General features: G+C 43.9%; 2 protein-coding genes across 4 annotated transcripts in view; one reads left to right on the forward strand and one right to left on the reverse strand.

Annotated features, from left to right (window-relative positions):
* Positions 1 to 197: 197 nt before the first annotated feature.
* Positions 198 to 12,340, reverse strand: GPATCH11 (G-patch domain containing 11). 2 transcript variants are annotated; one of them, XM_063124271.1, is made up of 10 exons: positions 12,273 to 12,340; positions 11,408 to 11,492; positions 10,340 to 10,566; positions 9,169 to 9,210; positions 8,959 to 9,079; positions 7,055 to 7,145; positions 5,890 to 6,000; positions 3,625 to 3,702; positions 3,119 to 3,200; positions 198 to 1,754 (listed from the first exon to the last, which is right to left on the reverse strand). In XM_063124271.1, exons 2-10 carry the CDS (start codon positions 11,455 to 11,457, stop codon positions 1,699 to 1,701), a joined length of 858 nt encoding a protein of 285 aa, XP_062980341.1. In that variant the 5' UTR covers positions 11,458 to 11,492; positions 12,273 to 12,340; the 3' UTR covers positions 198 to 1,698. The 2 variants fall into 2 exon arrangements, with proteins under 2 accessions (XP_062980341.1, XP_062980342.1); XM_063124272.1 differs by lacking the exon at positions 3,625 to 3,702.
* A 60-nt stretch (positions 12,341 to 12,400) lies between these two features.
* The window catches only part of HEATR5B (HEAT repeat containing 5B), a 53,663-nt gene continuing 51,436 nt past the window's right edge, over positions 12,401 to 14,627 (forward strand). For both annotated transcript variants that reach the window (XM_063124267.1, XM_063124269.1), the window contains exon 1: positions 12,401 to 12,536. The gene's annotated coding sequence lies outside the window, so the exon portion shown is untranslated. The remainder of the gene's footprint in view (positions 12,537 to 14,627) is intronic.

Here is a 14,627-nt window from a genome sequence, read left to right on the forward strand (position 1 = left end):
GCCCCTTAAGTTTGCAGCATGCCAGCCTCCCAGTTTAAGGAGAGAGAGAAAAAATATTTAAAAATAAAGGTCAGGAGGGGCCTGGAGTTGGATGGTGCCAAGGGCAGTCTCTGCAGGCACAGTGGTGCCCAGAAGCACCATGTTGGGGGACCCAGATCTAGGACAGTTGTGTTACATCAAGGAAAATAATCAACGACTGAAGAGACATCCAGGGTTTATTAACTTTATATATACATTAGTCCTGGGTACTCTGCTTCTGCTTTCATTAGTACATCCCAAACTTATTTATCATTCCAGATGACCTCACATGTTCTAGCCAGACTTGAATACTTTAAAGCACTCTTGCGTCTCTGTGGATGAGGGTTTTAACACCTGCTTAACTTTACTATTGCATCACACAGCACAGTCTCCAATAATAGTTTTCTGATTTCAAGGTGTTTTTCAAGTTTAACTATACATTTTAGATTTTCTTTCTTTCCTTCTCACCCTAATGTTGTGACCACATATGAGTGAGCAAGCATGTCACCTCCTGAGAGTTTGCTAGATTTTACTCAGCTAAACAATCTGGGTTGTTTCTCCCTCTAAAATCCAGAGTGCTATGTTTGAACATCACAGCAAACAGCCCCGGAACAGGGAATTCAGACTGGATTTCCAATTAAAAAAAAAATGTTTTTATAAATATGAGTAATTTTGATATCTACATGGTTATTGATACGAAACATAACTAGAGGATTAAACATTAAAAAAACTGCTTTAAGCCATTAACGAATTGTTAGACGAACAGCATAAAACACCTATATGTCAATAATGGTCAGTTTGGACAACAGAAAATGCTTAATCAGCATGCTTACTCTGAAGAACATTCCACCAAGTTCAAAAGAACTTACTCGGAATGATGTCAACCTGAATGTCCCATTTCTATGGGCAATATCCTATATTGCTACTGCACCTCCATTTCTATTGTGCCTGTGGGACTCACCGCTAGTGCTACTGGAAGCTAGAGTTTCATAAAACAACCCCCAAAATACTTGGAAGAATGGGACAGGTCTGTTCTACACGCTCTACTGACCTGCTCATTCCAGAAATGAGCAGTTCGCTCCCTTTCGTTTGTTTAAGGAATTGCTAGCTTGCCATTGTTCTAGTAGTCAGTCCCACTAGCACACAGGCAGTGTTGCATACTGCCCTCTGTGTTTATCTTTCAAAAAATTATAATATACGGGTTGTATCCAATGTTAGACCTACTTAGAGTCGATGCATTGAAATGAATAGGACAAATTAGTCATGACTAACTTATGTCCCATGCATTTCAATGGGTCTACATTAAGTAGGACTAACATTGGATACAACCGATACATACATACTTGTCCTCTGAAAATACAGGTTCAGATCTATTGTCCCACTTTCCAATCCTGTCTGTTTTTGTTGAAAAAGGAGTGTTTGAAAAAGGAGAATGCATAACATGCACAGGTAACGGCCGACTGATTACAACAGCTCCTAGACAAAGAATTCTTAGTGTGTACAGCTGAGCCAGTTTATATCCATTCTTCCAAATGAGCAGGAGTTCAGTAGGCCTTTCCATTTTAATATACAAAACGTCCCACAAAATACATAACCCTAAAAAAATATGCAGTCCTCTAAATCAGTCCATATCTTTATTCTAGGTCGGATTTACGATACCATTTTGCTACTTAAAGAAAATTATTCATGATCTGCAAAAGTGTCTCCAGGGCAGTTTGAAGATATATCCTCTTGATCTGGAAGATTTAAAAAGAGATCATACAGATGCCACAAACACAATAACACAATTATTTTATGTCTTGTTGGGAGAATGAACTTTGCAAAATAAGGACAAGACAACATACGAGGAAACAGGACAGTTTGGTGAAATTAATTCCAGATACATTTAGGGAGCAATCCCATGTCCCCTAAACAGCGCAGAGTTGGGGGGACAATGTAGAATTATTCGGTTTCCTGGCTCTGAGCTCACAGAGTGTGGAGATGGGTAAAAGGAGGCGTTTCTGGAGGAAGGGATGGGAGGAGACTGGGGATGTGGGGCTACGAGGTATCCCAAGCTGTCCCCACCTTCTCTCTCCCACTCCCTGAAGCCTCTGATAGACAGCCAAAATCATCTAGTATTGGATACACATTCGAAGGCTCATGAGTATCCAGGGCACATCCCACAGGATTGTGCCCTTAGAGTTCCTTCTTTTTTTCATATAAGCTCCATTGTTATCAAGAGCAGTTGTTCCCATTTGTTATAAGAATCTCCAAACTTAACTAAATCAAGAACTTTCAGGGGCAACAATCAATTTCTTCTTGCAAGCAATTCAAAGTGAAAGTTGGAAATACAGCCATGAAGAACACTGGACTAGTCTCCTGCAGTGGGGGCCTTTCCAATCTTCTCCTCCTCCCTGCACACACCCCAAACCTGCTCCAGAGGATCCCCCAACCCCCAAAGCGGGGGGGGGGAGGCTACACAGGGAAGACATGCCATTCCACCAGTGAACATAATCAGATTACAACCTATATGACAAGCTTTGAGGGTTCAAAGAAGCAAACACACACAAGACACCAAGGTCCTCCTTGCACCTTTTGACCAGAGTTACAGCTAAAAGCTGGACTGAATGAGGTCAGGTTTTGGTTTTCTGGCTTTGTGTGCATCTTCTTAGCGCTGAATTGTAGAGGGCAGTTATACTGCATTTCCTGAGTGATCCAGCTTGGATAATAACGCTCCGGTTCTCAAGTGATAACTGCAGTTAGGTTGGCATTTCTGGGTGGGATCCCATGCAGGCTTTGTGCGGGCAGCCCCAGGTTGCAGGTGGCATGCGTGTGACCCCTACCACTGACACAGTTGCAGTGCAAAGCTCCCAGAGGCAAGCAACGCAGCAAGTGGAAATGCTTTCAGAAATGCACATAACTGCTCGTTGCAGCGCTACATCACAGCCACTAGCGGCAGGGTCCATGTGTGTGCCACTGTGCCTGCACAGGATCCTACCTTATTAATTCTGCCAGGGGGTGGAAGAGGCCACATACATTTATACTAGCCGAGCAACTGAAGTTTATGGTTCAAACTACATTACTACTTAGTATTTAAAAGTAAAAAGGGATTTATATTTACCTTCATAGGTTGTTCCACACCAAATGCAATAGAGATGTTCTTCTCTTAAATATGCAGTCAAAATTTGTAACTCTTCTGATTCCTGTAAGAACAAACAAAAAAGCAAAACACAGCATCAAGAAATTAATGAACAATTTCAGTGAAGTGGACCTAGTAATCTGAGAAAGGTCTTATATTTTGTCTTATATCTGGAAAAGGAGTGCTCTCTTCAATGAATTCAATCCAGACTCCACGCCTAGATTAAATCCCTTCCAAGTTCCTAGTACCCAGAGGATTGGAGAGGACAAAGGCTGCCCCTAAGAGTCCTCCTGGACACAATTTCTCTATTCCAGGACAGACAAAACAAGTTTGTCTTCAACATCCCCAAGCCCATTTCTCACTTTCTCACATATACCCAATTCATATTTGCAACGTCTCCTCTGAATTGTTTTAATGTCACTGTTAATATTAAAATTTGCAATTTCCCCCTGCAATTTCTAAATCACTCCTTGTCATATTTACACTACCTTTTCTGTAGCCATCTTTTGGAAATGACTTCTGGAAATAAGATCCAGATCACATGTAGCCAATGGGATGATGTTATGCTGAAAACAAACACGGCCAGGGAGCATGTCATTATAATGGCCCAGTTTGGACGTACTACTAAGTCATAGTTTAGCATTATATGCATGGGCGAGACTTGGCTCATGCAGTTAAGCCTCCCCTCTCTTCTAGTGCAGCTGTAAGGAGGAGAATTGAAGCTTTAACTTCTTGCTTTATTAACTAACCAGTTTATTATTATGTCTGGACATAGGTTAGTTTAAACTATGGTTGTTAACAACCTAGGATCGTAAGACTGGCTTGTTTGATCAAACCACAAATTAAACTAATCGGTGTTCGCACACTTCTGACATAACAAAAGTTAGTTTCTAAAACAGGAAGCTAAAGCTTCCTATCTCTGTTTTATGGCCACACCAAAGGAGAGAAGGGGAAGGAGAACTTCATGAGCCTAAGGTTCGCTGCTGCTAGTGCACATAGTGCTAAACTATGGTTATATCCGGGCCATAGTGATGCTATGAGATGACTGAGTTTGAATATACTGCTGCACAATTAAGAACAGGGATGACACCAATGAGGAAAAAAAATAATCATCATAAACAAGCACAAGATCAAACAAGTATGACAGCTTGGCCATGGTGGTACAGGCATTAGTAGCCTCAAGATTGGATTACTGCAATGTGCTTTATGTGGGACTGGTCTGGAAGATGGAGCTAGTGCAGAACACTGCAGCTTGGCTGTTGTCTGGAGCTGCCCCTTTTCAGCATGAGGGAACTACACTGGCTGCCTATTCACTACCGGGCCAGGCTTAAGGTTCTTGTACTAGTGTACAAAGCCCTGAACAACTTGAGACCAGAATACCTATCAACCTGCCCGGTTACTGAGGTCCTCTGAGGGCATGCTCCTGGTGGTTCCACATAGACCTATCGTCCGATTGGCATTCACTAGGGGAAGAGCCTTCAGTGTGGTGGCTCCCCTCCTATGGAATTCCCTGCCTCTGGAGGTTTATATTCCTTTATATTCCAACTTTATATTCCTTCCGGCACCTCCTGAAAATGTTGTTGCTCTAGGAAGCCTTTCCAGCTGCAGTTTTATTGCACCTTGTTTCTTTTAAATGTACTTTTAACATGTTTTTATTCTATTTTATTTTGTACACCACCCCGAAATTCTCAGTAGGGAGTATTATATAAATATTGTAAATAGATAAATATTGACTTAATCCTAATATCACATCCAAAAATGATGAGCTTGTACTTCCTTTCTCCCATATATGAAGCTTTGAAAATTACCAGAAACAGAGTTAGTGCATGGGATAACTATTTATGGAATATCTATTTAGCCTCATTTCTTTGACATTAAAGAGAGAAGAAAATGTATACCCAGGAGAAGCAGATATTATTTCTTGCTATAATAGGAAGCCAAAATAAATATCCTGTCACCCCATATACCTCATGTGATCCACAAAGCGTTAAATATAAAACACATTTAATAAAGCAAAAAGGGTTATGTCTTAATATTGTTGTGGACAGTGGGAGAAGGAACCTTTTTGTCCTTGGTAGAGGAGTGCAAGTTATGCAGCTGAGGAAGGAGCAAAGAGCTACATGGGTTTAAATGCAATGGAGAGCTGACAACCAGGGCCAGGCCAGAGGACAGGTATCTAAGAGGAGGTGCAGCCCGGAAGGAGGCAGAGAGAGACGGGATTGAGGAAGAAGGGAGCTATGGAGTGCAATCATCAGAGAAGTGCCGAGTTGGATGCCAGTCTGATGTGGACCTGCAGCTGACAGTGGAGGGCTGTTCAATCTGCTGATGGTTGTCCAGTTGCTGAGGCAACTGGACAAGCATCTGTCAGGGATGCTTTAGGGTGGATTCCTGCACTGAGCAGGGGGTTGGATTCAATGGCCTTGTAGGCCCCTTCCAACTCTGCTATTCTATGATACTATGACGGAAACAGAGGTGCAAGAGGCCACTTGAACCCAGGAGCTCTAAGCATGTATTGGATAGACGTTATGCGGGCATCACCTCTCTGAACCCTGAAGGTGCAACAGGCCATTGCAACAAGGGTGAAGTGCACTGCAGTTATTGTCATCACATCTTATAGTTTTGCATTAAAGTCTGTTGCTGTCTACTCACCTGTCTTCTGGTTTGGTCATTAATATGGAAGAGTATCAACATGGAACTGTCACCAGACAGTCCCACAAGCACAGCTGCTTCAAACAGTATTTGAACATACTTACTCTGTGTTCATCTTCCTCTTCCTCCTTCTCCTCCTCCTCTTCCTCCGCATCTTCTTCTTTTTCACTCTCTGGTCTTAACCAGTACCAAATTTCTTTGGGGTGTTGGAGGCCCTTCAGAATAATTTTAAAAGAAAAGTGGCAAGAGCATCTGACATCTTAGCCCATCAGTTTCTTAGCAATTTGGAAACAGGGAAAGGTGTACCTTGGCATAATTGAAGGGGGGGGGGAACTGCCCCAAAACAAAACTTTTTTAAAAAAATAAGGTTTAAGACCTACTGTGTATAAATAATGGATAAAATCAAAATGGACCATAAGGCATTGTAGGAAAGATGTCTTAGGGTACAATCCTATGGCAATGCTGAACTTGGAGGGTGACGGACGGACACCTATGAAGAATGGGAGAAACTGCAGAGGTGAGTTTCATCTCCCCGTTTCTTTTGCTCTGCATTTCGTGAGACAGAATTTTTGCCTGTCTAGCTGAGGCTCTGCAAAGTGGAAGGGAAGGAGGTTGGGTGGAAGGGAGGAGGTTGGGGTGTGTGTGCAGATACATTGTATCCTGGCTTCCCAGTCCCCTCCCTGCCCACCAGCATGCCCCCTTTATCCCCTCTCCGAGGCCGCTGTTGCGACCTTGGAGAGGCAGCGAGTATGGGTCTTCCCTTGCTAGCTGTGAGGCAGAGGGGGAAGTGCAGATTTCTGAATCCACACTTGGAGCAGTGTCTCTGACCCCAGATCCAGGAATCCACATTATCCTATAGCCCCCTAAGACTCTGGACCACTGGATTGCTCCCTAAGTTGTATATAGTTCTTGGAGAACTATACGTGCCTACCAACCCTATGGCCCCAGGCGTTGTAGGACTGTTTTCTGTCTATATGTGCATAGGGATTGTGCTCTAAACCTGGAAATATTGTGCTCTAAACCTGGAAATACAAATATTGAGGAGTTTGGGATGTTTTGTGTTTGCTTTTGCTTTCAGCCTGCTGTGCCACAATTGGCTTACAATAATACGTGTGGGCCAACAGGTTTGCAATTTCTTTTTGTAATTTGATAGTTTTTTGGCCTACTTATTTGCAAGGCTGCACTAAGGAAGTATAAGACACAGTACCTATCCTTGGTCCACAAATGCCAAAAAAATAAATAAACAAATTAGTTTTTATTTATGCTTACTTTCTGCATATCTAACTGTTGACAGGCTTTCTGACTTTTCTCAAGATCCCGTTTTACTTGTAGTTGCTCTTGTTTGGTCTTCAATCTCAATCTTTTAATTAAAAACACACATCAATAAACATGACAGAAGAATATATGTTGTTCAGAATTAGTCAAGAGATTACACGTATTGGCCTTTCGCACAGCACAAAGGCATTCAGTGGCAAATCGTATGTTAATTAATGAACCCATGATTTGCAGGTAAGTATGTCATGCATGAGATGCTTCCTCTTTGCAGAAACATCCTCTGTCAAACATCCAAACCGGGACATGCTGGGTTTTTATGGGTTAAACAGCACAAATTCAACATAAACAGATCATAGGTGAACTTTGGATTGTTTAACCCACAAACAACACAAAGTGTCTGAGTTCGGACATCACACTACCAGCCTATAAATGGGGCATTTGTAGGTTGTTTCTGCAAACTGGAAGCCACTTGTGTGTGGTGTGCCTCCCCACAAATTGTGGCTTAATTAACCCACAATTTTCCACTGTGGTATGCAAACCAGGTCATACATTCCAGGATTCAGGCCAGTGTGCGCAGCTGCTCTGCTGGCATACAGGGGCTGTTAAGCTCCCCCTTCAAGCCACAACCTTCTGAAAAGACTCTTCACAAGTTTAGGGAGAAGGACAGCAACTTGTAAAGGTACTAGGAGAGCTGTTGTCCCTCTCCATGCATTAGTGGAATCGCTTCTACTTGCACACAGCTGGGGAAGGAGAGGGGTTGATAGTTGGATCTCATCCACAGTTTTGTTCCCTATAGGTCTGGGATGGGCAACAACTAGCCCTCCAGATGTTGGACAACTCACATAATCCCTCACCATTGATTATGCTGGCTAGGACTGATGGGAGTTGAAGTCCAACATCTGGAGGGCCACACGTTGCCCACCCCAGATATAGGTAGTTAGCAAAGTACAGCATTCACCAAAGAGAATAAAAGGCCACTCTGAACAAGACAATGAAAACGTTTTAAGAATACAGTGATAAAGTAAGTGCACTGCTGAAGAAGGCAAAACCTGCAGCCGTGAATCTTCCCCCTCCAACCGCGTAGGGCCGCTTGACTTGGCACATGGGAGATGCAATGCAATGAACCTGTCCATTCACAGTAAAAGGAAATATCCCCATACTTTATCTTGCTGCATCCAGTGACCCTCTGCTGCAGAGGCTATAAACAACAAGTGCAGGAACAATCTGTGCACGAGAAGTCTTCAAACAGGTGGGATGCTGGATACAGCAAAGGGAAGTTCAGGAGGGTCTTCTTTATGCCTGAGCACGTTTAACACATCCCGCTCACCAATGGTGTGCATGCTCAGAGAAAGGGAAGGATAAGGTTCTGATACACACCTATGGTGCTTCTCTGCATGCGTAGAGATAGCTACTCTTGGTGCACAGAAAAGGGAGAACCATGCATAATATTCTTAAACATTGCTCCATATTTAGCTGCATTTTCTTTAAGAAGGCAACATTTGTTTATGCAAATCAGAACTATTTGCATTTATAGCTCTGATCCTAAACATCAGAAGTCTGCTTAAGGTCCCAGCCTTAGAGCCTCAGAATTTATGCATGCTTTGTTTAGTCAGAGGATAGGACTCTATGGGTTAATCTTTCCCCACAATGGAACATAGGAAGCTATCATATATCACATCAGGAAGCTGGTCCTTCTAGCTCAGCACTGGCTATATCGACAGGTAAGGGCTCATCATGGTTTGGGACATGAGCTTTGTTCAGCCCTACCTAGAGATGTCAGGAATTAAACCTGAAACCTTCCTGCATGCAAAGCAGGTGATCTCCCACTGAGCTAAGGCCCTTCCCCTAAATAACATATGCATTATTTGCAGGGAATATATCCAAAATTTTCACATTACTTGAAGAGGTCAGCTGTCTGCTTCTCGGCCTGCTTTTTCATATGCATTTTTTTCCTGTAGAATTCCAGGTTTTCTTCAGCTTTCCGTTTTTTGACTTCTTCATGGCCAAGCCCACTTCTACCTGTTCCAAGTTGGAAGCACTAGTTTAGCATGTTGAGCAGTGTATATATATATATATATATATTAAAAAAAGGTAGACCTGTCACAAACCTGTGGTAATGTTCAGAGGAATGGGCTCGACGATCCCCTTCCCTGTGGAAAATGAAAGCATTAAGTTGATATGAGCACACAACACATTAGTACTAGGCACACTTGTATTCCCTTCCTCAAATGAACTCTAGGGGTTAGAACATAAGAAGTACCATGCTGGAACAGACCAAGGGTCCATCTAGTCCAGCACTCTGTTCACACAGTGGCCAACCAGCCATCGGCCAGGGATGAACAAGCAGGACAAGGTGCAATATGTCCAGGGATGAACAAGCCTATGCACCCTCCCACCCATGTTCCCCAGCAACTGGTGCACACAGGCAATTCTGTAAGGTAAACTAGATCAAGAGCAAGTGGCGCACCCAGCATCACTTACTGAGCTTCTGTGTTGAATACAGCTTTGAGTCCAGGGACTGTATTTAATGTTCGTCCAGCTTAGAACAGACTCATTGAAATGAACAGGGCTTAGGTTAGTCATGACTCTACTCTAAATAGGACTATCATTGCATAACAACTCTTGGTCTCCTGGTCCAAGTCTCAGGCAGCAGTGGCCCTCTCTAATCTTTCATGTACCTGTATTATTCCAAACCTTCTCTACCACTGAAATGACATTTACTAAACAGAAACTGGATCTAAAGACTCAGCCTTCTCCGTAACTTGGATAAGCACTTCTAAAACTCTACAATTCTATAATAATGCTGTGTAGTGATGGCTGGCTCCTGTACCGTCCCTCCAAAGGTTCCACTGATTTGATATGAATTATATTGGGCTCTGCCCCAGAAATAGTCTTTATGTTTCTATTTTAAAACATTTACTTTGCCTTGACAGTAGGCTAAATCAGGCTAGATAGTTTCCCCTAGGCATCAAGAGACTGCGGCAAATATTTCTAGGCATCAAGAAACCAATAGTTGTTTTGCAGCATAGGAACTTGCTAACCAGGGCTTAGCTGCATAGTCCTCTTCCACTGCTGTTGCTGCCGCAACTAAAGCACAGCCTGGTCACTCCCCACACCAATGGTTTGGCGCTGACTTTCCCATGATTCTGACAGCTGCAGAGTTGTCAGGAAGTGGCTTTAGAGATTCACAAGCTGCACACAATTCACAGTTCAACGCAACAGAAGAAGATGGCCCCATGTTACAAGCCACATTGGAGAACTGGAGAGTGAGAAACTCACCACTCTTGCCAAGAGGCTGGCCACTTTTGTATCCCATCTTTTGAAGCATAGCAAAGCCTTTGTTTTCATTTCCCAAAGCAATGTTTAAGACTGTCTCACGCTGCTCTTTCTCCTGCTCTTTTATACTCTTTTGCCGACTTCTCTCGTTGGCTTCTTTTTGTTTTTCTTCTTTTTTAAATGTTTCCTTCACCCGCCTCAACATTGGCATGCCTGGCCTGGTGTCCTGGCTGAACAAGACCAAAAAGACAAATGATCATAAAGCAATTATAAGGAGAAGAGGTACGTTAAAAGAAATTAGCAACAAAATCCTCTTCAGTGAACCAAATGTAACTCTAATAGTGCAATCTTATGCATGCCAACTCAAAAGGAAGGCCTACGCAAAAGGAATCCCCACCACGAGGCGATGTACCCATTGGTATATTAGAGCATGGGTCTCCAACACAGTGACTGCAAGGCCAGGCTCAGATGCCCACTAAGCTATTTTTGCTCCCTATATAAGCTAATGGAGCAATTCCTCATAAACTTCTATATGGAGGGGGGGGGGGAAACCCCAGCTGAAAAACAGCTTGAGGGTGGGGAAGTGCACCCCCCCCCACACACACCAAGGACCTTTGGGTAAACAGGGTCCTTGGCAGGGGGTGGACTTCACCTTCCATCCAGCCAATTTTCAGTTACATAAGGTTGGGAGGAAGGAGGGAGGGAGAAAGAGAAGGAGACTACATTATGCCAGAGATGGAAAAGCTCCCTGTCCAAATTAAAGGCCTGGTGGAGAAATGGAGGGCGGGGGAGGCAGAGAAAGATCGGAGAAGTCAAAGGAGTTAATCCATGCAGGGGTGTGCTAAAAGAACCAATATAAAACAAATACGTTTGTATACATTTATCTGAATATCACTTCTTCATATTTTTCCCCAGAGTTGTCCTAGGCACATGTCAATGTGAAACATTCTGGATAATACTGAGACCTTTCACCTGAGCTTTCAGTCATTTATTGCATCTTTGAAACACCACAAAGCAGTGCATTATTAGGTAACAACTACAATGAGAAATTTAGCAAAATAATCCACTTACTTAACATTAATGAAGGAATCAGACATGTAGTCCTCTTCTGTGTCATCCATGCTTCGTATCAATAGTCCACCTGCAGCCTTCTTGCCTATAAATTATATTTGCTGGCTTTTAGAATGCATGGAAAACACAACCATGACATGCCTGCTTACTGGGAAGCAAATCCTACTGACTTCAAAAGGACTTACTCCTAAGTAAGAGAGCACACCCTGTTGAGGCTGGGGTTAGGGTTAAAAGCACTTCAGAAATGAAACAATGCCCCTCATTATTACTATGGGATTCACTACCACAAGAATCCACAAGATGACCACCAATTTGGATGGCTTTGAACGGGGGATTGGGCAAATTCCTGGAGAAGGCTTTATCAATGACTACTAGTCTGGATGGCTGTATGCTACCACCAGTATCAGAGGCAGTAAGCCTAAGCACACCAATTGCTAGGGAACATGGGTGGGAGGCTGCTTGTGCACTCATTTCTAGCTTGTGGCCACTGCGTGCACAGAATGCTGGCCTAGATAGACCCATGGTCGGATCCAGCACGGTTCTTCTCATCCTGCTCTCACTTCATTACTTGAACATAGGAGGAAAGCTGCCGGATCAGGCCAAAGGCCTACCTAGCCCAGCATGCTTTCCCCACAGTGGTCAACCGGATTCCCATACGGGGAAGCCCCCAAGCAGGACATAAGAGCACTCGCATCGCCCTCCCGCTCCCCAGAAACTGGCATTCAGAGGCTCGTTGACTGCGATCCCGGAGCCCTCATGACTAGCAGCCATGGCGAGCCTGGGCTAAACTGCTTCCCAACATCCACCGGCCACGCTCAGGCAATGCCTCCGTCTCTCCCAGCCCCCTTTCACCGTCTCTCCCTACCAGAATCCAGCCGCCGCCGCTGGTTCGTCCTTCTCCCAAAACGGGCTTGTTTCTTATTTTCCCTCAGCGTCCAGGCAGCTGCGCGTGCGCACCTTCTGCCGACTCGCTTCCTGCATCTCCACTGCGCTTGCGCCTGAGCCGCGGCTTCCTCAGCTGGCTGAGGAGAGGGTCGGTGGCTCCGTGGGACGCCATGGCGACGTCAAGGGTTCGCCTCTGTCTGTCAAACGCCGCAGTCGTCTGCGATGGCGTCAACTGTCGGAAAAGGTCGGTCCGTGAGACGCGGGGCTGGCTTTCTGTGGGGAAGAGCCGGAGTAGGCCAATATGTGGGGAGCCCGGGGGTGGGCTTAAGTGGGTCCCGGGGCGGGAGAGGAAGAAGACAACGGCAGGTTCTACGGGTAGAGAGTGGGGTCAGTACAGGGCGGGCTTCGCGGTGGGGTGTTTCGGCCTTCAGTGGGGATCGTCGAGGGAGGAGAGAAATCCTTGTCGCTGGGGCTGCTTTTCCCACCTGGCAGGGCCGTGAGATCGGGCATGAAGCTACCTTATAGTGTCTTAGATCTAGTCTAGAGTTAACTGGCAGGGGCTTCTTAGAGGTCCCGTTTCAGGGATTGAACCTTGGACCTTCTGCATGCAGGACTGAGCTATGACCCCCCCCCTCCGTCCCGCGAGACAGAATGGGGCTTTGGAGAGTTCAGGGACAGGCCCATAACCTGTATAACAGCCAACCTGGGTAAAGAAGCAGAGACCATTCCAGCTCACTGTCATTGCACCTGAATCTAGCATTGCAGCTCTCGATGCATCATCATCACCATCTCACATTTTGTTATATCCCTTCTTGCCCTTATTTCACAATTTGTAGCCATTTCATACATTACATGGCAACACACCTGAGCTGGCTGACCACTGTTGCCCTGTCAGTATACAAGTGCAATGTGTGTTCATCTCTGCATTTTCCTGAGGTGGTCTTACGCAGACATGACTGCCTGAGTCAATCTGCACCACCACAATGTATCACCATATGGTTGTCGCCTTTTTCATGTTATGATAAATGTCCTTTGCTGGCTTTTTCAGGAATTACCTTTCTTATGGGTATCAAATATATGTATTAAATTAGTATTAATTGGCTGGATTAGGGCTATTCAACTGAGGCAAGAAGTTTAACTGAAAGGTAGTTTAATTGATCTAGGAGATGGTATTCTTGATAGTTGTACTATCACCTTTAAGGATCACATTTGCAGCTTGGGAGTGCCTTGTAGATCCTGCACTTAATTTGAAAGCCCAAGTAGCATCTGTTGCGCAAAGCATCTTCCCTTCTGGACAGAGCCTTGCAACAGTTATCCATGACTGAATAGGATCCAGGCTTGATTATTACAATGTATTGTTCATGAGGCTATATGGGAAACTTCAGTTGGTTCAGAATATGGGAGTCTGACTGGAACTGGCCAGCTGGAATGTATCTTACCAATATGAAAATATATTCACTGGTTCCAGTCTGTTTCCGGGCACAATTCAAAGTCTTTAATTTTACCTATAGGTTGCACCTGGGTTTTCTGTAAGTTTTTATTGGTTTTGTATATTTAAATTGATATTTAGGCTTTGTTATTTGCCTTAAATGTTTTTATTCTATTTTTAAACTATAAATTCGCCTTAGGTTGGTAAATAAACTTTAGTCAGATACAGAACTTGAAGAAGTAGCAAACATTGATAAAGTAAGTGAGTTTACACATCAGACACCACGCTCTTCTCAGAATTCAGTGTTATCCACAGCATTGCCTAACACCCCAAACACTAGCAGCACAGGATGGGATATTACAGGAAGCTCAGAATCTAATGGCTTTTCCAAATGTTTGCACCCCTTTGAAAGGTGGCATTAATGCTTCCTCCATAATAGCGACTTCTCTGGGATAACACCTCAGAGACAGACAAAAAATAGATGTTCTACAATCACTACTTTAAACTGGCCGGGGTGGGTGGGTTGGGAAGAAGGAGCAACATATCTTCCTTCAACTCTCTCTTTTCCCCCTCTGTGACACCTGATGATTTAACTACCCCTATTTATTTATTTATTTATTACATTTATATACCGCCCCATAGCCAAAGCTATCTGGGCGGTTCACAAAAGTTAAAAACAGTAAACATTAAAAGTATACAAAATTTAAAAACCATCAGAAACATAAAAACAACAGTATAAAAACAACGGTATCCATTTAAAAACAACAGTTCTGGGGTCCGTTAGAAAACAGACTTAGCGTTGTTAAATGCCTGGTAGAAGAGAAAAGTCTTAACCTGGCGCCTTAACAGTGTTGGTGCCAGGCAAGCCTCATCAGGGAGATCATTCCACAGTCGGGAGGTCACCAC

This window comes from Elgaria multicarinata, chromosome 4 (assembly GCF_023053635.1).
Source record: "Elgaria multicarinata webbii isolate HBS135686 ecotype San Diego chromosome 4, rElgMul1.1.pri, whole genome shotgun sequence".
Taxonomy (NCBI): domain Eukaryota; kingdom Metazoa; phylum Chordata; class Lepidosauria; order Squamata; family Anguidae; genus Elgaria; species Elgaria multicarinata.

What these genes read in the sequence shown, in the direction of transcription:
- GPATCH11 (XM_063124271.1), bottom strand. Translation starts at nt 11,457, where the DNA reads ATGGATGACACAGAAGAGGACTACATGTCTGATTCCTTCATTAATGTT. An exon ending in GATTCCTTCATTAATGTTAA is followed by an intron (nt 10,567 to 11,407) that starts GTAAGTGGATTA and finishes GGTCTTGTTCAG; the next exon opens with CCAGGACACCAGGCCAGGCA. An exon ending in AACAGTTAGATATGCAGAAA is followed by an intron (nt 6,001 to 7,054) that starts GTAAGCATAAAT and finishes ATTATTCTGAAG; the next exon opens with GGCCTCCAACACCCCAAAGA.